This window comes from Pezoporus flaviventris, unplaced genomic scaffold (assembly GCF_033815535.1).
Source record: "Pezoporus flaviventris isolate CSIRO_AGI_PZ_B2104156 unplaced genomic scaffold, CSIRO_AGI_Pfla_v1 ptg000066l, whole genome shotgun sequence".
Taxonomy (NCBI): Eukaryota; Metazoa; Chordata; class Aves; order Psittaciformes; family Psittacidae; genus Pezoporus; species Pezoporus flaviventris.
The window spans coordinates 13,811,900-13,838,392 of NW_026892614.1; the positions used below are offsets into that span (position 1 = coordinate 13,811,900).

A 26,493-nucleotide genomic window follows, 5' to 3' on the forward strand; every position below is an offset into this window, starting at 1 on the left:
CCATAAGGATTAGATTTCACATCTTTATGAGAGCTCAGTCCCAACAATATTGTGCCTCTCACAATATTGTTTTGTCTTGATAGAAATGCACCTTGCTGGCATGGCTTAGTGAGAACATTCCTCCCTCCCTCCTTCTCTACCATAACAGCTTCTTAGACAACTGTGTTGTCCTCAATTACACAGATATGATTGCTATTGTCTATGAAACAGAAAAAAACTGTAATCATTCCCAATTTATTCTAGGCACACTTCAATGGATGTGATGCATCTTTATTAATTTTGTGCAGTGGGCAAAAATATGATGCCTCAGAGGGGAAGTAGAAATAAAAAGAGGATGATGGACACAACACCCTTTCCAAATGTCTAAGTGAAATCTTTATATTCTGGTAATGGAGTTGATGGAAAAATTATTTCAAGCAGTAATGTATTTCACGCTTATTCCTTTTTTCATTCCAGACTTCTGAACGTGACCAGCAGCAACAGCTCCAAAAGGAGATCATTTATACTGGAATAAAGTTTAAATTGTGCCTGAGAATATTAAGAAAAGATTTCTTTGCACTTTAAAAATAAAAAATTGATCAACTGTACACCTGTAGTCAGACAATCACCGCCTACATAAGTTTCTATATTTAGTTCCTTACATTATCTGCCCAGTCTAAGGAACAGTCTCCCTAGAGAATGGCATCCTTCTGACCCCTAATTGTACTTGGAAATGAAAATTCCTTGGAGTCAATGTTTGCGTTTATTCTTGGTAATATAGAAGTATTTCCAGTTCCCTGGCACTCTGGTTGCAAGGCCATACCTCAGTAAGTTTTTCCATAGGAGCATTACCCATCATGAAAAACCAGGACTGATACAAGGCACAGGCAGTGCTGCTGAGGGTAGCTGCCAACTGCAGCAAGCAAAGGCACCTGCCCTGCTGCTTATTTTCCCTTTTCCCTACCGTGAGGGGAAGGCTATGGTGCTGGACCATACCACAGGCATTGACTGCTAAGGTCAGGGATGATCACTCCTAGCAAACTCAGCTCCTGCATCCAACCCTCAGCCTGCATCAGGAGCAGTGACAGGCTTTCCCTCCAGCCCATTTGTACCAGCTCTGCCCTTTCCATTCTCCCTCAGAGGAGCAGCCTTCAACCTCCCGTCCTCAGGATAGCAAAACCTAGTGGTGCCAACCTCACCAAGAAGTGTCCAGGCTTGTTGAGACCACCAAAGCAAACAGCCCCAGCTGAGAGTTCATCATTCTTACCAAAACATGCCAGGTACCTGAGTACTCGCATAGGACAGTGCTGCTTTTTCGCATGTTTCATGAAGGCACTACAGCATAGCTTCACACTGTTGAAGCCTCACCTCTTTCTTCGGGTAGGCGAGCTCTGAACTTTCAGTCTTAGCAAGACAACCTAAAGCACATAGGTTAGATATTCCTTGCCAATGGGTTAACTCTCACCTGGGCTTGCGAAGGCCTAAAAGCAGAGTCAAAGCCACTCTGCAGAGAGTCCAGAAAAGGCTGGATTTTGTAGAGGCCATGTGTTGTCTGGCTTGAACGGAAGGCCACAATGTGGAAGTACTTCAGGATCTTCTCAAACCGTGTTTGTGTCATGATAAGTGCAATGCTCTTGTTGCTGTAGAAGCCGCTGCTCCAGATGCTGAGAACAGACTCACAGTGGTGGATGCTGGTTGATATCATGTAGCCTAAGAAGGCTTTCATTTCCGTCAAGGTGACATCAATCCAGGCATCGTCACTACCGAACCTCTCCTGGTACTTCTTAGCATACATGTTGGTTTGGACCACCATATTCTTTAGTACATTGTCAGGGACAAAGAGTTGAAAAAAGTCCATGGCACTGGCTGTTAAGGGCATTTTTCGGGTTGGACCTAGGACAAAAGCAAGAAGGGAAGGTAAGCTCACTCCTGATCATCACCAACATCATGTCTAACATCAGCAATTTAAAGCAAGATTATAGAATCATAGAATCATAGAATAGTTAGGGTTGGAACATACCTTAAGATCATCTAGTTCCAACCCCCTGCCACGGGCAGGGACACCTCACACTAAACCATGACACTCAAGGCTTCATCCAACCTGGCCTTGAACACCGCCAGGGATGGAGCACTCACAACCTCCCTGGGCAACCCATTCCAGAAAACAAGGCCAAAGTGATGGAATGTCAGCTAACTCCTTTGAAAGTGTACCCACCGGCTGACAGGTCTCATCAAGAAATCCCCCCCCCCCCCCTTCTCTGTCTTCCTCCTAAATGATAGAAATACAACATACTGAACAGTTTGTTCCTCTGCTCACTCTGTAGCACGCAGGTCCGTGAGGTAGCATGCATTTAATTTTACCACTTACACACCATCTGGACACTCAGCAGCTGTTCTGGCCTTTTGGGGGGATACTTTTTTATTTGTACATATGCATGTCAGAACAGTGCCTTCCTCAAAACGGCCCAGAAGAAAGGTGTCTGAGCCCTCCAGAGAGAGATTACTGCTCCCATCCCAGGTGACATGATTCCTGGGCACTAGAACCTGATCCCACATTTTCTTTTGCACCTCTAATTCCTGACCAGTTCATTGTCATTAATCCTGTGACTTTCAATCTGCTTCTCTTCACTCACAGAACCATGCAGGTCATGCCTATGTGCTTTTGAGTTCTTTGTGTCTGCACTCTGACATCCCAAAGAGAGCATAGTCCCAGAACAAGTCAGACACCATGTGGCTCGTATCACTGTCCCACATCACAGGGAATAATTTTAGCATTACGATGCATACACTGGTCTTCTTCCTCCCATAATGTAACAAACCTTGCAGTCCCGTGCTGTCATTACTCTAGCTTTTCACTGATCTTGCACCTTCTCTGCCAGTTTCAACTATTCCATGGGAAAGGGGGTGGGAGACGTATCCTCTGTTCTCCCACAGAAGCAGTGAAAATCAATATACCTGAGAAGGGCAGCATGGACAAGCCCAATGGACAGGGCAGTGCTAAACAGCAATTCTATACCCATGTGCAAAAGATAGTGTCATGATTATAACCCCACATGAAAAGTTGGATCCAAAAACCACTGTGCCTTCAGCCTTGGGACTGTCTGAAAAACACTCTTCCTGATCAAATGCAGGCAAGCACACAGCTTCTCACTTGAAGTTTTGCCTAAGAAGAGTGAATCTTCCTTGCACTACGTGGCTGCCAGGATCTCAGTGTCAGCTCTCCCACCTGAATCAGAGCATGAGATTTGCCATTCTACAATCTGGCTCTGCAAAAATCCACTACCGTGTTGGTCAGGTCACATCCCCCAGGACCCCTGTAGCTCAGTTCACAACCTTACTTGCAGCAGCAACTATAGCATACAGAAATTTTGCATGAAACTACACTAACACTGTGGTTGGACTCGCTTTTAAACCTTAATGTTTTGGGTGAGCTCTGGTGGACTCAACTATTAGAAGGAAAGCTAAAATAGCACCAAGATATTGAAACAGTGAACCTTCAGACTGCAAAGAATGCCAAAAAAGCAAACAGTTCAGTGGGGAAAGAAACATATATTTAAAGGTTACTTCCTAATTTTAACTTGAGAGATAAAAAAACTGAGAGTGAAACAGTTCAATTGAAAGCACACTGCTCTATATAACAAGACCAGAGTTGAGATCACAAACCATTTTCCCGTAAGGACAGAGCAGAAAATGTCATCTTAAATGAGAAAACAATTTCATTATCGAGTGAAAACTATGGGGCTAGAATAGATATCATTACTTAAACTTAATTGCTATTGCAATAATAAAGCACCTTAACAAAGAGTTCTCTTCTTTTGATCAGAAGATTTATATTCTGCTAGCACCCACCAGACTGTTATAAAATGCTCTATGAAAGATCCTGTATGAATACCTTACAGTACATCATTTCCTTCTTCCCTGCAAGTTCTGACATTCTACAGTAGAGACAGCTTTCTCATAACACACAGCACAGACTGTATATATTCCTAGTTATACATGAAATCTTGAGTAGATGTTTAATTCAACTCCAGTGCCCAGGCAACCTTCCAGGTAGAGCGTAGAGGTAGTTCTCAAATTCTTGCCTTTAGAAGCAGAAGCTGGGAGTAGGGATAAGATTTTAAATCTTGCCTACAGCAAACAAGATGCATTCATAAAGCATTAAGACTTACGAAATGGAATATGTTGGTTTTGAGACAGGCGGATATGGACAATAGATAGTGGTGGACTGTGCTGGACTCCATCTTTAGGAAGTCAAGAGCAGTCAGAGGCACAAAAAGGAACCTTTGATGTAATTCGATTTTCAGTAGCTGCACAAGTTTACCTTGAAAAGTGATTATGGAAAACTGTCAGGTATACTGGATAGGACAATCCTTACTTACCCAGCAGTCCTGCTCCAGCCACACAGAATCCCCTTATCTGCTCTCCTTCCTGAAATAAATGTAAGATTTGTATCCCATCGGCCATGCAGAACCCACACAGCTCTTAAAAAGTGAGCTGAATCACTTTCTGACTCAAACGTCAACTTAATTGTTGACTAAATATAATTCTGAAAGCCCCTGTATAATCTCAATGTCTTAAAAACCAGCCTCAATTGGCAAAGTGAGCATAACTGATTCATAATTTACTAATGCACAATAAAACAAGAGTGACACTGAATTTCTGTAGGAAGAGAACTAATTTTTGCATGAATTGGGTTTTGCATAATGACTAGCCTAAAATAAATTATTTAAATATAACTAAGTATACAGATATATCCCATATATAGAGACAACCGCATAAGAAACTTAAATAGTGAATTTGTACTTTTTAAGGACTTAAATGGCACTTACTCAGAAAATACTGATATGCAAAGGGTTCATTGTTCCATACATGCACTGCTTACCTGTCAAAGCTTTACTCAGTCAAATAGAATAGTGGCTTTGCCTAGCCTTCTGCTGAATACAACCGTGAGTGCGCGTAAAATTCATATGTTTCTCTCTCCTCTGGTCTAAAGTGTGTGCATGGAGAATATATTTATTTATATAGGGAGTTTTCTTTTTTTACTTTAAAAATCAATTAGCCTCCCAGTATAAGTTACAGCATCAGAGCACGAAAGCAATCTTGGAGTTTCCAAACATGTAGCTAGAGCCAAGGTTCTGTGCATACCCAGGCAAGGACAGAGCTCTGTTGAATGCCTGGGCTTCACACAAACCAGCACTAGCACTTTGAACTTGTTTTAAGTGACCTTGCAGAACATGGAAAATACATAAACTTCCTCGATTATGATAAAACAGGCACATACAAATGCTCCTTCCTTCTCACCAGCAAAAAACTTACACAGGCACCCAGCAGCAATTATCTTGCAAGTCGCTACTGCTACTAGATCCTGTTTTGACCAGGTTGGTTCCATTTTCTGCTTTGCACTCAGAAGAAACATCTCCCCAAGTGCCACAGCTATTTAAACTGTAATAATAGACTCAAAATAAATGAAGAAGCTAAGCAGAGAAAGCCATTTGTGTTTCCATACTGGAGACAGGATTGTGGAAAGGAGGCTGGCACCTCGCCCTCAGACTGAGCGCATTGCAGAGCCCATTTTGGCTCAACTCAGCTCAGCAAACTGCAGCAGCCTTGCTGGGTCCAATGCCTAGTGAGAGAGCAAGCTGCACATTCAATGTCTCAGCAAACATCCACATTGCAGAAAAAACAGAAAGATTAAGAAAAAATTCACATGAAACTTCCCTGTGACCATCCTTCAACCAGCCCCCGCATGTCCTCCTAAAATCTCTGGTCTTCTTTCTCGGATGTGTTCCCACCAGCCATGTTCTTACCCCTGCTCCAATCCCACCACTGTTTCTAGCCTTCCTTACTGAACAGCACATAAGGAAAAAAAAATAAGAACTCCGAGTGAATTAACTGCTTTTTCCTTACTTAACTGATTCTGCAGGACTAATTAATTTGAGCACATTTTCAGTAAGTTAATTTATCCTTTTCCATTTCTCCTGTTCTGATTACCAAGCCATTTCTTAGTAGCTCAGAGTTTACAGACTCAGAATAAAGATGGAAAGTTTCAAAACCTACTGTAATCTTGGTGTTTCCAACATAACATACAAATCTTAAGGAGGTCAGAAGCATTGTCATTTGGGCAGGATAAATCAGATTTGTAAGAACAAAATGCAGTGGAAGAAAGTTCTCCTTTGGCTCTGCTGTGCAAAAGACTTAGTGCTCTCATTCAAAGTGTAACCAAGGTTCTTGACATAAAACATCATGTTATGTTGGTAGGCCCAGTTATTACCAAATTGCATGGTTTGGAAGGAAACCTTTTACAAAGCTAAACGATGGTTGATTTTGAAATTAATTTAACTTCATCAGCAACTGGGCAGAACCCAGTATTCCTCAATCAGGCATAGGAATGGTAGAAGCATCAGTTTAAGGATTCAGAAGTCATTTTATTGTCCTCTTTGTACAATCTGTAGTCATGCACGAGGATAGCACATTTATGTGTGTTATATACTGACACCCAAGAAAAATCTATCCAGAACCTGTTGGGTTTTTGGCAATTGGGAAGTATTTTCTACTCTGACATATGACACAGCTGTCAAAGACCACAGTCTGAAAAACCAATTAATTCCTTCTTCCAAAATCCAAGCAATTAGAGGCTGGTTTATATTCCTGAGAAGTTACCTTTCTGACAGGTATGATTTCGGGGTCTTATTTAGAGAACATAAAAAAATGCTAATGGAAGATTTCTGTCAGAAAATACACACTCATCAAAAAAATCATGATGGAAAAGTGTCAACTGATGAAAAATGACAGGAAGTTTAAATCATTTTCATCTTTCTCAATGAACAGAGACCAACACAAACACCTCAAAAAATAGCAACAAAATCAAAACCCAATGTTTTAATATTTCCCAAGTGAGATTTTTCAGAATTCTGTTTCACACCAGGTTCTCTCACGTAAGCTTTAGAAGCACTGGAGCCTATCTAGCTTGCCAGAAAATCAGCTGTATTTGTGATGACCTGGAAGAAATGTACATCAGACTATTCTCAAACCATAGTCAGTTTGACGGCCTTATGACAAGCCTTGACAGCCTGAATCAAGTGCACATAATTGTTCTCTTCTGTGTTTTATTCCGGTTTGTTTCAGATATTACTCTCCTGTAGGAACTGGCAAGCAAATACCCAAGTCTTTAATGTACGATATTATAGAATTATAGAATCATAGAATAATTAGGGGTGGAAAGGACCTTAAGTTCCAGCCCCCCTGATATGGGAAGGGACACCTCACACTAAACCATGTCACCCAAGGCCTCGTCCAACCTGGCCTTGAACACTGCCAGGGATGGAGCATTTACCACTTCTTTGGGCAACCCATTCCAGTGCCTCCCCACCCTCACAGGAAAGAACTTCTTCCTTATGTCTAACCTGAACTTCCCCTGTTTAAGTTTTAACCCGTTACCCCTTGTCCTATCACTACAGTCCCTAATGAAGAGTCCATCCCCAGCATCCCTATAGCCCTCCTTCAGACACTGGAAGGCTGCTATGAGGTCTCCATGCAGCCTTCTCTTCTCCAGGCTGAACAGCCCCAACTTTCTCAGCCTCTCTTCATACAGGAGGTGCTCCAGTCCCCTGATCATCCTCGTGGCCCTTCTCTGGACTTGTTCCAACAGTTCCATGTCTTTTTTATGTTGAGGACACCAGAACTGCACACAATACTCCAGGTGAGGTCTCATGAGTGCAGAGTAGAGGGGCAGGATCACCTCCTTCGACCTGCTGGTCACACTCCTTTTGATGCAGCCCAGGATACGGTTGGCTTTCTGGGCTGTGACCACGCACTGCTGGCTCATGTGAAGTTTCCCATCAAATTCTCATCATGCTATGTTGCATATGTTTTGTTAATCTTCATTGAAAACAGCAAAGCTTTAGGGACAAGTCTCGTTTGTTAAGTCAAAGGTACCAGCTGTGGTAATATTGTTGCCAATATTTCAGGCAAGTAGATGTTCGCATTTCTTATTTTGGTAGATGAATCATATCTTCCTTTTGGACTGCTTCATACAAGAATTCTATATAGATGATCAAAACATGATCCATAGTGTGGAGTTACTTGGAGCTCAGAGCTAAACTAAGAGGATACAATAAAAAAAAGCAACAACTCCCAAACAGACACGATATTAAGTTTCTTATGCAAGAAAGAAGAAATTGGACACGGTCCTTCTAAAGATGGTTCTCAGACTGTTAAGGGCTCTCTCAGCAGCCCATACTTCTGGGTAAGTTCCTACTAGGTCACTTTCCCCAGAAGTTTACTTTGCACCCTTGCCGGGGCACTCAGCAGCACACACTCTTGCTCTGCAGTTGGTTTCACTGAAGTTTATTCCAAGCTGTTTAGCAAAGTGCGATCTGACTGCACTTTTCCAACCTCTATAGGTAAGCCTTTGACAATGCCTCCAACATTTGCACATAATAACTGTAGTCACAAAAATTGTTGCAGACGACTTCCATGAAATGGCACTTTCTCTTCCCTCACCAGCATTAAAAAGGATTATTCTCCTCACAGCCTCAACAATAGTGATCCACACATTTGCAGTCTGACTTCTATCCACAGAGAGAATTAACAGCTGCGTCCAAAAGCAACCCAAGGACAAATGGTAAAGGACTGAAAACCAGCACACAGCTGCTCTGTGTTGACCCTGGTCAAAAGAACCCCTGGTCTCTACACCGGATAGTGCTGAGCTATGACAAGTTAAATAAAGAACTTATTTAGTAAACTAAACAGTAAAATTTAAACTAAATGGTAAAATTAAGCACAGTGTTTAGTAAACTAAGGAACTTCCTGCAATTCAGCTGTTTTCCCTGCTGTGTACTGGGTCCAGATACTCATCTAACTTTCTTCAGCATTACAGTAAAACCCGTGTGAGACAAGTCTAGCATGCCCACCTGGCATAGGTCAGGGACAAGTAACGCACCTGGTTCCTACACAACACAAGACAGCCTTCCCACTCAATGCAACAGCGGCCTCCCAAGGCCCAGGGTGATAGCCAAGGCACCCTGCTCATTCCTCCTGCCTCATGCTGCTGTGCGCCAGGCTGGCAGTTCAGCCTGGAAAAGGTGAAGAACTTCAGCAGGACACCAAGACTGGAATGCCAAGGGTAGAGAATTTTGGCTATCACTCACCCAGTTACCATATATGGTAACAGTGTAAGAAAATAGTTAACATTTCTGGACATTTTCAGGGGATGAACCAGGCAGATTTCACACCATTCTCATTAACCAACTGCATGCTGTACCACCGACAGCACAGGTCTAAGAATGAGAATGCGATAGATGTTGTGCCGGTCTTCCAAGGAAGTGTGGTTTGTTGTAGCTTAAAGCTACAGTCAAAACCCGCTTAAGAGATTATTTCCTTATGTCTACCATCATGTTTAAAAGCTACAAAGTCTTCAAGCTGTGGCAACTGAAGGAGAAAAAGTAAAAATCCCACTGCAGGTAAGGCTTACACCTTTCATTGTACACTTCCTTCATTGCTATGGTGAGATCTTACAGCCTATCAATCAGCATTATCAACATCAATCAGAACCTTCCCAAATGCAAGGTCTTACGGTCAAAATAATTTAAAAAATCCAAACACCTTAAATCAGCAGTCAATGCTGAAACTGTACCATGTCAGCTTACATAATGCTTTGCACATTATTCATTTGACTGTGGGATTGAACATGCTTGTCCCTAATCAGGGGAACTCCTGCTGCAGCAGTTCATTGCACTTGCTTCTGCCACTGCAGTTTTCTATTAACATTCTATTATGCTCAGCCATCAAAGCTAACTGGCTGCTGCTGGCCATCCAGCTGACACTGAGTATACTAGCAGGTTAGAGACAATCATCAACATGCTGGCTTCATATGTCTTTTTCATGCACAGTTCCGGTGTCCTCAACATAAAAAGGACATGGAACTGTTGGAACAAGTCCAGAGGAGGGCCACGAGGATGTTCAGGGAACTGGAGCACCTCCCGTATGAAGAGAGGCTGAGAAAGTCGGGGCTGTTCAGCCTGGAGAAGAGAAGGCTGAGTGGAGACCTCATAGCAGCCTTCCAGTATCTGAAGGGGGCCTATAGGGATGCTGGGGAGGGACTCTTCATTAGGGACTGTAGTGACAGGACAAGAGGTAACGGGTTAAAACTTAAACAGGGGAAGTTCAGGTTAGACATAAGGAAGAAGTTCTTTCCTGTGAGGGTGGGGAGGCACTGGAATGGGTTGCCCAAAGAAGTGGTAAATGCTCCATCCCTGGTGGTGTTCAAGGCCAGGTTGGACGAAGCCTTGGGTGACATGGTTTAGTGTGAGGTGTCCCTTCCCATGGCAGGGGGCTTGGAACTAGATGATCTTAAGGTCCTTTCCAACCCTAACTATTCTGTGATTCTATATATCATCTGTAATACAGTTCTGGGTAGGAGCAGTTACAGCTGTGCGCATTAATGAAATAAATCTACAAAGCAGCCTGCATAGTTTCATGTCGGTGCAACTTCCATTCCAGCAGGGTGACCTTTGTAACTAAATCCCAGAGGGCTGCTTTGGGATGGCCCCATGGGGAGACAGATACACTCTGCAGTGGAAACTTGCATATACGATCCACCATCACATCTTTCTCTCTCCCAGGCTCCTGGTCTGTTCTAGTGCACACTATTCACAAACACAATTACCTGCATGCAATTTACTTCTTTCCAGCAATTTAAAATAAATATCTTCCTGTACAAGCATTAGCAATATTTGATGTCAGGACCCTGGTCCCTTCCAGCCCAATTCATTCTATGATTCTATGCTTTTGCATTTGAAGAAGGGAAAACAGTCTAGTATATTTCCCAGGCAAATCATCAGGACATCTAATTTGTCTTTTGTAGATAAAAGTCAATATGCAAGTGACCCAACTAATGAGATCCTGAAAGCCTCCACATCAACTCCTGCATTTACATGCAGCACACACGCATACGCCACTGAAAACTGAACCTCTTATTTTTGAGCAAGTCTCTGAGGAAATGGTTTTCTGCTTTGTTCAAAATTATTTTTTTAAATAATCAAAAGAAAGAATATATTAATTGGAAATCCAGACAATTCAGTAAAGCATTACAGACAACCTTTTCATGCCAGAACATTCATTTCAGTACAGAACCTCCTAATGTTTCATCTCCATCCTACACGTGCTAACATGTAGCTACAGTAGCGGTCTCTGCAATTGCTTCCCAACAGCTACAGCCTCTTCCTGGAGAACACAGAACAGTTGTTAGGGTAAGCACATAGTCACCAAAGTCCCCATTCAGTTCTACTTCCCATGAACAGAACTAAGCACCTACTGCTGCATCCACTTGGCAGAGGACGATAAGCAGGGTGCTCCTGCTGCAGCCCAGCTAGAAGAGCTCAAAACCCAGAATCTACCCAAGGAGGCTGGTGCCACGAGCTCCATGGGAGGTTTCTGTAAGAAAGCATGCACATGGATTTCCAGGTGAGCTTCAGAAACTGCCCAGTAAAACAAGGTTTCTCTGCTGCCATCGCCCCAGACTAAGAGGCAAAGGGCATCTCATCATTTTACAGATCATAATAATCAACACTTCAGTCACAGGCACCATCACTTGAAGGCTACACCACCTTTATCAGCGAAGATTGTAACACATCTGCATTTTCACAGCTGCTTTTAAACTTACCATTTACTCACTTTATATTTTCCATGTTATTCTCCAACACCCTCAGAAACCTTGGGACAAGCAGTTACAAGCCACATGTTCTTCACTGGTGCATTAGGCTTAGGGGCTGATGAAAGCCTACATACTTTCCTAGGACACCTAAGATACAAGCAGAGGTCATGTATTTGCAGTCCATGCTAGGGCCAGGGCTCCTTTACACATGCACAGTATCACTCTGTACTCTGTTTTCTTTTTGCTCTTTTTCTCCTGCCCCTGTTGTTAGACTGCCTTTTTCCACCCTTGCTCTGCCTGCCCTTAGAAATGACCAGCGCCACAGGCTGTCTGAACTCAAAATAGCCCCATGGCTGGAAAACTCAATAAATTCTTTATACTGTGAATATCAACATCCCTAATCCTCTTACCACATGCAGGATACATTATGCACTCCATGGCACTCTCCAACTGCTTAAACTTCCTAACAACTCTTACAAACCCACAACTTCCCAGTTTTAAGAAAACAGAGCATTTCATCAACAAATAAGTGTAAAAACCAAAACAGTCATCTGTGCAAAAAGGTGGATTTATTACCTGTGTTGCCTGTATTAACTCCAGGGTGACGAAGAAGTGTTTACAAACCACTGTACCCCCAGGGAAAGCTTCCAGGGAGTTGTATGTGCAGAGCAAGCCAGAAACACAACTCCGAGCTAAACAGTGCACAAAGTCAGAGCGTGATCCTCAGCAACACAGAAACACTACTGCAACCTCTGCCCAACTACTTGTGCAGCCAAGCGTAATTGCTCAGCACCCCTCATGGCCTACACCATGCTGCACAGCTGCTGGGGTGCGAGAGGAACAGGAAACAGGCCATGGAAATAGGTTTGCAAACAGGAGCATCATGTGTCTTCTCTCACAGCCTTTCAGGAGAGATGCTTTGTCCATCTCCTCAAACATACCCTTAGTATGCTGTACTCTGAGATCAGGCAAGGATCACTAGACAGGCACTGCTGACTGGTAGCTATCCATCACACCACTGCTACACAACCTGCAGGTCATCTTCCCCATGCTTCTTGCAGGCTGCCAACACATGAACCTGAAGCTGAAAGACCTTGGAAGATTTAATCACTGTAAGAACATAACTCAGCTTATAAAAGGAGAAGGTAGCTTGTATTTCTCATTTTGGACCTAGCAGCAGAGATGTCATATAACAAAGATTTTTAAACAACTACACAGTGGGATCACATTAAAAAAAAATTAAAAATGGTTGTTGGTGATAAAAATCTGGGTCATATTAAGTAGTGGAGTGGAAGACAAAGACAATAGATATTTCTGCTATACAAAAAAACAGGCCCAAACATCAGTTCCTTGAGTCTGCAGGTATAATTATACAGAATGCACCTGCAAGGTAAACTTAAATTAGTGACATGGGAACAACCACTGCAAAGCATGTCCTTCCATTTGCAAAGCGCCGAGCACTTCACATTAAGGATTGCTACAGAGGCTTCTGGGCATTGTGACAACAGAAACAATAGCCTCCCATTCTGTAACCACAGACTGGGACATTTATAGCTTGAGACCTCACTGACTGAAGCTTCATATTTCCTAGCTATATTCTTTCTCTTATAGAAGTGCACAGACTTCACAGTAGGGTTCAGAACAGATCTTTTTATTATTACACCAGAGTTAAATCTTCCATGATTTGGAAAACCTGTCTGGAATAAAAGCCTATGCCTGATTGGGACCGGTCTTGTTTAACATCTTTGTCGCTGACATGGACAGTGGGATTGAGTGCACCCGCAGCAAGTTTGCCAATGACACCAAGCTGTGTGGTTCAGCTGATACGCTGGAGGGAAGGAATGCCATCCAGAGGGACCTCGACACGCTTGTGAGGTGGGCTGATGCCAACCTCATGAAGTTTAACCATGCCAAGTGCAAGGCCCTACACCTGGGTCGGAGCAATCCCAGGCACAGCTACAGGCTGGGCAGAGAAGAGATTCAGAGCAGCCCTGTGGAGAAGGACTTGGGGGTGTTCGTCTATGAGAAAATGAACATGAGCCGGCTTCAGTGTGTGCTTGCAGCCCAGAAAGCCAACCGTATCCTGGGCTGCATCAAAAGGAGCGTGACCAGCAGGGCGAAGGAGGTGATCCTGCCCCTCTACTCTGCTCTTGTGAGACCTCACCTGGAGTATTGTGTGCAGTTCTGGTGTCCTCAACATAAAAAGGACATGGAACTGTTGGAGCAAGTCCAGAGGAGGGCCATGAGGATGATCAGGGGACTGGAGCACCTCCCGTATGAAGATAGGCTGAGAAAGTTGGGGCTGTTCAGCCTGGAGAAGAGAAGGCTGCGTGGAGACCTCATAGCAGCCTTCCAGTATCTGAAGGGGGTCTATAGGGATGCTGGAGAGGGACTCTTCATTAGGGACTGTAGTGATAGGACAAGGGGTAATGGGTTAAAACTTAAACAGGGCAAGTTTGGATTGGATATGAGGAGGAAGTTCTTTCCTGTGAGGGTGGTGAAGCACTGAAATGGGTTGCCCAGGGAAGTTGTGAATGCTCCATCCCTGGCAGTGTTCAAGGCCAGGATGGGCAAAGCCTTGGGTGACATGGTTTAGTGTGAGGTGTCCCTTCCCATGGCAGGGGGCTTGGAACTAGATGATCTTAAGGTCCTTTCCAACCCTAACTATTCTGTGATTCTATGATTCTTTTGAAAGCAGCCACAGTGTTTCCAGGTACAGGTGCAGATCTTTATTCTGTGACTATCAACTGAATAGCATACAGTTGGACACACTCCTAACCAACACTGACCCAGCCGAGCTCCAGTTTTATCTGGCAGCTAATCCTTGTCTCCAAGCACATATCCTTAGAAACAGCAGTTGTAGACTTGAAGAATTCATACTAATACAAGCCTCATCTTGTCACTTCAGTGAAATGCCAAGAGAACACTAACCTCTGAGGTGTGGCAGTGTCTCAAAACTGTAGGAAGAAGGGTGGGGAGCAGTGGAGCTTAGGGTAGGTCAGGGTCAGATAACAGCAAGGAGTCAGGGAAGTCTGGGAATGTGTAGGATGCAGCAAAGGGAAACAGGACATAGGTTCCAGCACCAGCCTGAGACATGGATAAGCCAAAAGCACAGATGATATATATGATTAACCTAAGATAGCAGAGCGTTATCAGTCACAGAGTAAAATACTCAGGAAAGCTGACTCCCAGTTCCTGCACTCAGGAAATACTTGCTCTGGCTTGGTGGGCAGCCAGTTTGGAAGGGAAGCACTACTTCTGTCTTTGAGCAGCAGTCAAAATTCACAGCCTTATTTAAATGGGAACTTTTCCAGTTACTTATTATGGACTAAATATACTCTATCATCATATCATGAAATTATAAACCAGCCTGATGTGAAAACAGTAATTTACACCTTTCCCCTCTAAGAAAATCAATCTGTAAGTAGGTAAGAGCATGCAGGATAGGGCTAGGGTTTACAGACCAAAAAACATACTCAAACTTCTTTATTACTATGTTAGTAAAACATTACCTTAAGCATTCTATTGACTCTCCCTTTGGCCTCTAATCCTAGAATCATAGAATCATAGAATCATTAGGGTTGGAAAGGACCTTAAGATCATATAGTTACAAACCCCCTGCCATGGGCAGGGATACCTCACGCTAAATCATACCAGCCAAGGCCTCGTCCAACCTGGCCTTGAACACCGCCAGGGATGGAGCATTCACAACTGCCCTGGGCAACCCATTCCAGTGCTTCACCACCCTCACAGGAAAGAACTTCCTCCTCATATCCAATCCAAACTTCCCCTGTTTAAGTTTTAACCCATTACCCCTTGTCCTGTCACTACAGTCCCTAATGAAGAGTCCCTCTCCAGCATCCCTATAGACTCCCTTCAGATACTGGAAGGCTGCTATGAGGTCTCCATGCAGCCTTCTCTTCTCCAGGCTGAACAGCCCCAACTTCCTCAGTCTGTCTTCATACAGGAGGTGCTCCAGTCCCCTGATCATCCTCGTGGCCCTCCTCTGGACTTGCTCCAACAGTTCCATGTCCTTTTTATGTTGAGGACACCAGAACTGCACACAATACTCCAAGTGAGGTCTCACGAGAGCAGAGTAGAGGGGCAGGATCACCTCCTTCGACCTGCTGGTCACGCTCCTTTTGATGCAGCCCAGGATACGGTCGGCTTTCTGGGCTGCAAGCGCACACTGCCGGCTCATGTCAAGTTTCCCATCAAATTCTCATCATGTTACGTTGCATATGTTTTGTTAATCTTCATTGAGAACAGCAAAGCTTTAGGGACAAGGGCCTGTGAGCAAGAGGCTTTTCCTATCTGTCTATAGAGCACTTCATCCGCAGGTTCTCCTTGATCAGGCAGTCTGTAACAGAACCCCACAGTAATGTCTCCCATAGCTGTTTTCCCTTTAACCCTGACCCACAAGCTCTCTGTTGACTGCTCACCTGTCCCCAGACAGAGTTCCATACTCTCCAGCCTATCCCTAACATAAAGGGCAACAACTCCTCCCTGCCTGCCAGGCCTGTCTTTCCTAAAAAGCCTGTAACCTTCCATTCCAACACTCCAGTCACAGGAGCCATCTCACCATGTTTCTGCAATGCCTATTATATCATACCCCCGTAGATGTGCACACATCTCTAATTCCTCTTATTTGTTCCCCATGCTACGGGCGTTTGTATAGAGGCATCTGAGCCCAGCTCCAACTGAAGCTGGCTCATTGGCTGGAGCAGCTGGAATATCTCTGCATTGCTCCGAGCATTTATTATAGGTGCTGGCATCTGACTGGGTGTGTTGGGATGGAATGATGCCCCCCTCCCCCAACACATCTAGTTTAAAGCCTCCTTGACCAGTCTGACAAGCCTCCTACCAAAACTGCTCTTTCCCTTCTTTATCAGACCAGCTCCACCAGCCCCCACTAGACCTGGCCTACAGACTTGGGTCCCGTGTCCAAGACACCCAAACCCCTGACTATGACACCACCCTTTTAACCATTTATTAACCTGGCAAATCCTCCTAGCTTTTTTTAGGTCCTCCCCAGTATCCTGGAGAATTGATGAAAAGACAATCTGAGCTCCAGAGCCCCTAACCACCTCTCCCAGGGCTCTGTAGTCTTTCCTTATGTTCCCCAGGCTACTACTATCTATATCCCTAGCACCCACATGTATCACCAGGAGTGGGTAATAGTCCGTGGGACTTACTAGAGCAGGCAGCCTCTCTGCAACATCCCTGATCCACGCCCCTGGTAGGCAACACACCTCCCTTGAGACTGGGTCAGGCTGACGGACAAGTGCTTCTGTCTCTTTCAAAGTAGAGTCCCCTACTACTGCGACCCGCCGCTTTTTCCTGGCAAAAAGTCCTATGTCCCAACCCCCTCTGGCTCCTGTTCCACTTCATCTCCCTTGCTCCCAAGCACTGGCGGATGTGAATTAACACTGTGCTGACATCTAGTCATACTTTCATACACTATTTTTCCATTAAATCCTTTCTGGCAAGGAATACCTAATTAGAAAGTGAGCGCAGATCAAATGCCATAACTACTGGTGAAGGAAGTAAGCCACTGGAGACTTTTCTTCTTAGTTTTAAAGACATCGTAATGTTAAATGAAAATGTTCCAAGTTGTCCCTGTCCCTTCTCCTACAACCCACAGTTATGAGCATGCCACACATAAACCTTCAATCGTTCTCAACATAATGGAAGAAGCATTCAAAATCTTAAAAGCATGGATCCAAATTCTGTGGGCTTAAAAACAAAACACCAAAAAGATGACGTACATATTTCTGCAAGTGAGCAAAGACAGAAATGAACTCTTCTGTACAGCCCAGCCAGCCCACCAAAATCAATTTATTTTCATAGCAGATGTGAAACAACACACACAGAGCTGCTTTTGCAAATCCCTTTCTTATGCTGGCCAATCCCTGCAAGGAATTGGCCAACATCTGTGTGGAGCATATTGGTGTTTATCCAGCACCACAACATCTTCTAAAAGGGAAGCTATTCTCTAGATGCCTCACAGCCTCCACTTAAATAACAAATCACTGAGGGTTACTTAGGCAGGTCACTGCTCTCACATGGCAAAGCTTCTTCCTAGTATTGCTCCTGACATACAAGCAAGCTGGGACTTCCCTTCCTGCCCTCACTGAGACACTGCCTCAGTCAATGTTCGTTCATCAGAAACCCCAGTGTCAACCTGCTCTCTAGGAGAGATCAGCCTATGCTGCTGCTCCAGTCAGGGTAACAGCACTGCAGCTCCGGCATCAAGAACGCACATCTGTTTCCAAGCCCGCTTCTGTTTTCTGATTTGGTTTTTTTTAAGTGCTCTTTGAAAGCAGAATCCCCCAGGAAAAAGCAATCAAAACTTGAGGTTCCTGGATACTCTAAGTTGCTCCCCGCTCTCTGGGTTCTGTGTGCAGGAATAGCAAGGCAAATACAGAACAAGAATATGTATCTCCATTGGGAGTCTCTTGCTTCCTAAGCCTTCCAGACTTAACTGCTAATGCTGGTTTTGTATTATAGACGGATTTGCTCCTTTGTATTGCCCTTCCACTTCCTCAGCCACCTGCTGCTGTGTTCACAAAGGCCTCTCATTTAAGCAACACTTCCCTCCATTCATTTCTTATTTATGTTGACCACCTCATAAAATAAAATTAAGCAAATCTCATTCAATGCCATCAGCTTTTTCCATCATCTCTGATATAGCTCCTTTCTTCCCCACTAAGTGGGAAGAGATAGCATTCTCCCTTGCACATCAAGAATCGATTACATTCCTTCCTTAGAGCCAGATTCTACTAGGTCCTAAGGGCTATAACCCCCATTGTTTTTTTAGTACGGAGAGAAAAAAAAGAAAAAAAAAGAAAGAAAAAGAAAGAAAAAACAACACCTTCGAATTATTAGCAAGGCTGAGCCTGGAATTTTTGTAACCTTGTGTGATCAAAACCTCAAACCTGCTAGGCAAACTAGAGTGTTATTTATTTGGGGAGGAGAGAGAAGACAGAAAGCAGGTGAACATACTGCTTTTCATCACAGCTAAATCTGGGTCTGGCAGTACTCTTGTCAGGGAGCACCCAGCCACTTTACAGAAATTCCCTTTTTGGCTCTGGACTGAAATCTGGCAAATCTGGACACAAATGGCCACAGTCCTGCTTGCCCATATGCAAATTTAATATAAAGATCCTTTCATAGGCCCTAGCACAATGGTTTCCAGGTGGGGTGCCAGGGACTGCACAAGAAAATATGCTGGAGGAAATTTTTTTCTCATACTGTTAACAAATATTAAACTAATAAATAGAATTTATTTCATTTTTCTCATCCTCTATTTTTTCATGTATGTTTTATAACTTACATAATATACTACTACAGTGCTGCATGTACATAACTTATAAATACAAATACACAGATTGGGGGCACCTGCTCAAAAAAATTCTACTTGACAGGGGTGCATGATCAAGCATGTTAGGAGAACACCGCCCTTGAGTGTTGAGGACTAAAACAGCTGAGCAGACACAGTTCACCCTCACTTTGGCAGAGCACTGAGTTTCCATTCAAATCCTTTCAGCTTCAGCTGATCTACCTGTACTGGTATATACACCTATACTGGTATTGGTCCCTTTGTCCCCCCAGAAAAAAAGCTCTTGTAAGAACAAGGGAGTGGTGGTATCAGTGGTACTTTTGGATCGGTATAATAGTTTTTATCTTGCTCTACTGTGTGCTTATATCATTAAAGTAGCACCACGTGCTTATACACTTCTCTGGATTCAAAGGATAATGTACTATATTAGCATCCTTTAACACTCACTTTGGAGTTTAAATTTGCATAACTCTCAAATCAAAAGGATGTTTAATAGCATTGTGTTTTTCTCTAGTGGAAGGAAGTTTCCCTGAGCACACTCATGGTGCAGTCAGCCATGCAAATTATTAATCCTGTAAGCAAGACTGAGGCTGCAATATGCGTACTGGTAGGAAGGGAGGGAAGTATCTTTTCATTATAAAAATGCTCTGTAGTCTGTCCTGCAGCCCTGCTGTCTGCCCTTCAGGGCCTGGCAACTACCGCTCAGTAGATTCTGGTTGCTCTTCTCAAACACTGGCAAGCAAATTGAAAGTGATGAACATGGGTTGTTCCTTTTGATCATGGGTCTTCATGCTAGTTTCTACCACTTACAACAGTAGTAACTTTGGTATCAGATCCGAGTATATAAAAATGTTCATTAAAACACAATTAAATGCTACGTTTAGGGAGAAATCCAGTCACACAAAGTCACCATGTAACAATGTCTTACAGTCAAAGCAAACAGGTTGTGCTATCAATAAGGGATCAACATCAACAGGGATCTCTTTAGAAGTTTTCAAAGCTACAGTTTGGGAGGTAACTGACACAATAATTTAGCCTCAGGTCTCTTAGGCTCCAGTCCAGCAGAATGCTTTTGAGGCAGATACTTAGCCTTGAGATAAGTTATCAAATTATTCTTACGCACCAGTGCAGAGCTACGCCATAGCCTATGTTTCTGAAAGTGAGATTATGCATGTTTCTTATCATGCATAAGAAACGTGCATAAGGATTGCTCCAAGCAAATGACATGGAGATGTATTAGAATATCAAGTGATGTACTCTGAAAACAAAATCCAGGAATAACTACAAATGAATGAGTAATGAGAAATACAATACAGAGTCCTTGAAGACACAACAGAAGAGGTGCTTAAAGACTCTCCTTAGGAAAAAAATCACCCTGTTTCTTAACTTGAGTTTACAGGCTTGCTTACAAGCAAGACAAAGCAACTTACATCAGCTGTCTGAAGCAGTGGTCACAGAAAGCAAAACTTAAAATATATCTGTGTGTCTCCTTTCTTTAGAAGCATTCAAGCTCCACTTGTATGCAGAACAGCAAGTTCAGCAAGTCTCAAAGAAGAAAAGAAAAGCAACAGACACACCAAAACTGCTTAAACATTACGTTTTGTTTTCTTTATAGATATTATCACTTGGGTTTGGCCACATTCCCCTGCCTCTAGAACCAGTGTCTGGGTAGTAAGGGGTTCCAGGGAGGGAGCCTCCCTGGAGTGAGGGAAGAGCCAGACACATATGACCCACCTCCCCCTGGCAATATTGATAAGGGAGTATAAGGGATAATCCTTTAATGCTTGCCACAACGAATGGGGCCCATTAGCCAAAAGAATTGTGCATTAGCCTCTAAACTTCCACTGGTCTCTTCTGCTAGGCAGCAGGAGCACAGATGCATTCACACCTCAGTCCCAAGAAAATGATTACTCAAAACTCCATGCCAGGGCAGCACTGACAGCCTGAAAGTGCAACCTTCATCTAAACACAATGAAGAAGGTGGTTGATTAATCAGGGGACAAATAAATGCATAAATAAGCACTATTCCTATTAGATCCAAACCTCAGATTTTGTTGAGCTGCATTCCTTCCAGCTTTTTCAAGCTAAGTTTGATGTTGTGGTGGGTGTGACAGTTGTTCGCATATTGCATCTCCCACACAAGCAGATCTGGAACATCAGCTGCAGCGGGTGTGGGTGAGCAGCACAGTCAGGGGCATCTGGCCATCACTCTGGTATGTTAGAAGTACCAGCTGTCATCTTTATGTGACACTATGAATGCAAAAACAGGCAAGAGTCTGGTTTCACATGGCCTTGCCTCTCAACATCAACTAGCTTTGGTGGCAGGAGATGCTGCTAAAGCCTACAGGCTCTTCTCACTACAAACGTGCAGTCTAGTAAGGACTGAACTCAAACAAGCAGTCTTTCAGCAAGGGCAATTCAAAAGGCTGTCACCCCCATCAGCTATTTTTCCATAAGATAGGTGAGAACTCGGTACCTGAAGACCTTTACCTTCTCCTCCCACAGGAATGGATCTGTGCACAAAGGGCAGAGCAAAATTGCAAAAAGCATGGCTTACTAAGCAGCAAAATTTGAACAATGAACCCCTGCCCCAGCCTACCTGCACATTTAACAGGAAAATGAAGACATGCTGCCCAGCAGAGCCCAAAAGAATAAAAAAAGAGGAAGCTTCATAATGATGACTAAGGACATGATGTTAAAATGTGAGGTATCAGTAGGATCTATATTAAGATATAAGAGAAATGTTCATTTCTGTGACAGCAAAGGATTCTAGGAGGCAGAATACAATTAGAGAAACTAAATGCTGTAGCAGAGAAGAGGAGGTTAGGAAAAGGTTACAGGGTAGATTAAAAGGATTCAACAGAAACTAAAAGCTTGACAGTAAAGTTTTGAACAGCTTTTGTTATACTTGTTTCTCACTTCTTTTCTGATTAAAATATTGTGCTGAAGCATTTTCCCTTTAGCTGCCCATTTCAGCTTAAAAAAGAAAGAATCCCATCTCCCTTTTATCTTAGGAAGAAAGCGGATGCTAGAACAATTGGTAGTGCACTGCTCAATGTCAGACCCCTTTCGAGTCAACCTTTCAGCAAAAGACCTGAAGAAAAGGCACAGTTTGTATTTTAACACTTCACTCACCCAACTGCTGTATCTGCCCATAAAATGCCAACAAATAGCTGCTTTTAGAAAGAAACTAATGCTCACTTAGTTTCTTTCCATTGGTTCAGGGAGTGATAGCCAACAGCCAGGAAGAAAAAGAGTTAAAACCTGGTACGATATCAACAACATTAACAGTGTCAAGCCCATTTCACATTCCTACAACAATTTCATATTCGGTACCCAATCTGACAGTACCAATTCAAAAATATCCATCGCTGACTATTTTACACCCACCATCTGTCCCAGAAAGCAAGTAGGTGCTTGCACTATAATTTGCACTTAACAGAACTCAAGTGTATCTATCTCAGTTTAGTGGGATTGTAGGATTAGGTACTTCTGGCTATACCCTCATCCTTTAGCTTTGTGTTAACCTCTTAACACAAAACTGTGCCTCATACAGAAAAATCCAAAATGCTCTATAACATAAAATGGGGATGAAGGGAAAGAAGGAAAAAGTGAAGCCAGTGCAGTTTTCAGGGGAAAGAGCTTCATGACAACCTAGGTGCGCTTCAGCTGTCGGGGCAAGGATTTTGTTTTCATTTTCAAGGCCACAAATGAGGTTCATAAGAGAATGCATTTCATGAGTCCGAGGTCAGGACACCAAAGGCTGCAATACCTGTGGCAGAGACAAAGACATTAAGAAAAAAAAATAAAGATCAATTCTTGCAGTTTAGTGTATATTTTTGTTCCTAATCCTCAAATACTAGGAGCCCCATAACAAGAACCTAAGTGAATCCAAGTTCAAGGTAATACATCAAGCTGAGAAAATAAAGACTTTCAAAGAGAAATGAGACCTGGTGACTTTAAACTCGTTACTGTGGTCTCAATACTCCTCAAAGACTGAACAGATTTTGGAGGAAAGACTAACCAAGGACATCAAGACATATGCATTTGTATCATAGGTCACCTTAGAATCATTTTTAGTAAGTAAGCTTCTAAGATATCACAGGATAGTTGAATTTATCTGTTCTGTTTCTAGCCAATTAATTGGTTAATTGGCATCAACAGGGATGAGTAAGAGTATTACTGTCTTCTCTTTACCCACATCTTTGACTGAGAGAGGAGTTGGCTGGATGAAGGCAGGTGACCATGGGAAAGAGATAGTTTCATTTTTTTACTAGAACATGCAACTGCAACTGATTATATGATTAAGACACTAACAGGCAATGCTGAACTAACCATCCTGATAAATAGTAGCTAGATTTGTTGGCCAAAATAAACATTACAGACCAATAATGAAAGTTTTTTCCCTAATTATCTGCTCAAGTCAGAAAGAGTCTCTTATCCTGCAGAGAAGTGATGTGATGCGCTGCTGACTCCTGACCAGTGATTTTCTAGGCAGCATTAGGTAGGTTTTTAGTAATCTTCCATGGAGATAGTGACATATTAGTACCTTTGATCAAGGAACTGTAAGACCTCATTTGGAACCTGGTGCAGTTTGCCAACAAAGAGTTGATCCAAAGCTGGGAAAGACAGAGAACTACTACTAGAAGAAGCAGGGGTGTATTCTTTCAAGGGAAGATTGTGAAGAAACCTGCTACTTTCTAATATTTAGCCTAGGAAGAAGAATCTCAAATACTTCATTATCAGAAAATGACCCAAGTGCCAATTTTGCAATGCTCACAAGGAAGTGAAGAAACAGCCTTCTGACACCCAGTCCATAAATTGGAGAAACATGGAGTAGACATTCTGCTGTCCTTTCTTGTACCTTGGTGTATGGCCATCAGTTATTGCAGGCATCTGGCCTGTTCCAGACCTGTGCTTGTCTTCCTTCGTATATCCACCCTCATGATCTACAGAGATTTGTTTTGTGATTGGATTCAGCTGCAAGGGGGCTCCTCCTACCTCAAAGAGAGACATGGGCAAATGCAAGTACAAACCTAGGCACTGCTGGGTGCCTTCAAAATGTAGCAATGGGCCACTACCCTCATTTAGCACACATACTGAGCATCGGTCTGCTACAACAGGTTAGCACCACTTGTTTTTAGGTTTCCAGTGACACACCTCATGTCTTCCACAGTAGTGCACTGCCTGCCTGAGGGTTTCTATCATGTCTGATTTAATTATCCATCAAGTCAATTTATATCTGTTATTCCTTATATTCAGTTTTCAGAGCATACAAGGCAGATAATCCCCTTTCCTATAGTATGCCTTACTTATCTGCATGGCTTAAAAACAGAATACTGAAAGATGTCTGGTTAGTAGATTTTCTGCTTATCAGCCTTTTCACATTTGATTTATTTGCTTCTCATGTGGATTGGTGACCCAGACTCTCTCTCCTAAATGGCAAGCCAGTCTCATTGCCAAGTCTTGTACACTCTGTTTAAATATCTGGGGAGGATGTTTTCCTTTTCACAACAACATGACACCGAGTCACAATTGTCTGCTGTTCAGCTTCAATCTCCAGTTCCTTTTCCACCTAAACAGTTCTTCCACTTCCCCTCTATTTTGCACTTCTTCTGTTATTCACTGCTGTCTTCACACTAGGCATTTCTCTCTCGCACTATGCTGTCCATCCTCCCCCCTGGCTATTTCAGGCTGTCAGTAACCTTGCAAATTCTCAGCCTGTCCTCCAGTGTACATAGAGTGGCTCCCGACTTCATGTTATCTAAAACTTTATAAACAAATTCAGTAAATGCACCTCCACTCAGGAAGGCGGTTTCAAATTTGCATTAAATTTTATATATATATATAAAAATGTAAAATTCTTCCATCAGAACATTTATCTCGTGCTAGATTGTCATGCACCGCATTTTAGGAGATCCTGAGCCAGACCTTATCAAAATCCAGTGGAGACAGACAGACATTTGTAGTAATGACAATTTTACTGAGAACACCTGACAGGGACTAGATGGTATTTATTGTCAGATATTTCTACATCTACCTGCTTCTCCCACCTATGTATTTTAATATCCACAAACTTTGTTGCAACAGATGTAGCATAATGCAAGGAACATGAAACTCAGAGCTAGTAATGCAGAGATGGTTGCCTGCCTCACAAATTTGCCTCCAAAAACAAGGAAAGCATAGAAAACACAGATGCAAGTCTGATGGGGAACACTGTGACTGTGCTGGGCCAGGCTGCAGCTTGTCCTGCTCAGCCCAGCCACAGGCACACATCCTGACATGACCTCAGCCCGTCTCCAGGGAGGTGGGCTATACCAGGGGCTGCCTCATCACCCTTGGCTGCAACTGTACTGGCTGTGGTAGTAGGACAAGCCCTGCTCTGATGGACCCCATGGGAGGCCCCCATGGGGCACAGACAGGGGATGGCTATAGAGGTTTGACAAGCTGGTTTATACCATCTCTGATGTCAGTTTAAGTGTGAGTCATTACCCAGTAGTACGGAAGCAAATGAAGAAAGGCCTTTCAGGAGGGGGTCATTCCTTATTTATCAAGTGTAACCCTGTCAAGTGGAAAGAACAGGATGTCATTTACTCCAAAACCCATCACACTTTCCTCAGTGAGAGAGATTCGTGATACGCTTAAAGGTGCCTCCTTTCTTTACCATTAAAGGATTGAGACATATTTGCAGCAATGTTAGCACCATGAAAATAGCTACAGATCACTCAAATGCGGTTAATGTCTTAGTGCTTAATTTCTTTTAATCTCAAAGCCAGTGACAAAGGGGCGTTAGTGCAGATCAACTGTAAGTATTCAGAACCTGTATTTTACTTCATCTCAAACCAACCAACTACATAACAGTACAAGTCTGTAAGTAAGGAATAACTATGATGACAAATGAGGAAAAATCTTCAATTTACAGAGGTCTTGTTTAGTGATGCCATTCAGGAATACAGTCCAGCGAGCTGGAAGCCCTTTGAAAGGCTACATAAATTTATATCCACGTATGTATTTGTATCCATAATACAATAGATCCAGCATGACAGATATAAGAGTATCTTATATTTTTGAAGATCTTGGGAATCCATTACCCCAAACCAAAGGTGGCTCATTTTCTCTATACCAGTGCAGCAAGAGAAGGTCTACAAACCACCACCCTGCCACCTCTTGCCTTGCAGTCCAGTTCCAGGTTCCACTGTTATCCCTGCACTGGGGCAGAATAAGTAAGACTACATTCCCACCCTAAATGCCATAACCTGCACGCATAAGTGCATACATGTATGAGTTTCAATGCATATAACCTCTTCAAAGTAATTTTTCTGTGCTTGAATTGACAAGATTACCATTGCCCAAGCCCTGTATCAGCAGGGTGCATCCATCAGCAGACAGCACTGTGACATCAATGGGAATAGCCGCACGCCCACAGCTACACGCCGACCCCAGTCTGCACACCTACAAGTGCTACCCCACCGGGAAGTTAGCCAGCATCTACCTTTCAAAAAAAGCACAAATGACTGTA

General features: G+C 43.1%; 1 protein-coding gene across 2 annotated transcripts in view; it reads right to left on the bottom strand.

Moving 5' to 3' along the window:
• PGBD5 (piggyBac transposable element derived 5) overlaps positions 1 to 26,493 on the bottom strand; it is a 72,960-nt gene that overhangs the window by 38,443 nt on the left and 8,024 nt on the right. For both annotated transcript variants that reach the window (XM_061471298.1, XM_061471299.1), the window contains exon 2: positions 1,445 to 1,872. In XM_061471298.1, coding sequence (XP_061327282.1) covers positions 1,445 to 1,872 — 428 coding nt within the window. The remainder of the gene's footprint in view (positions 1 to 1,444; positions 1,873 to 26,493) is intronic.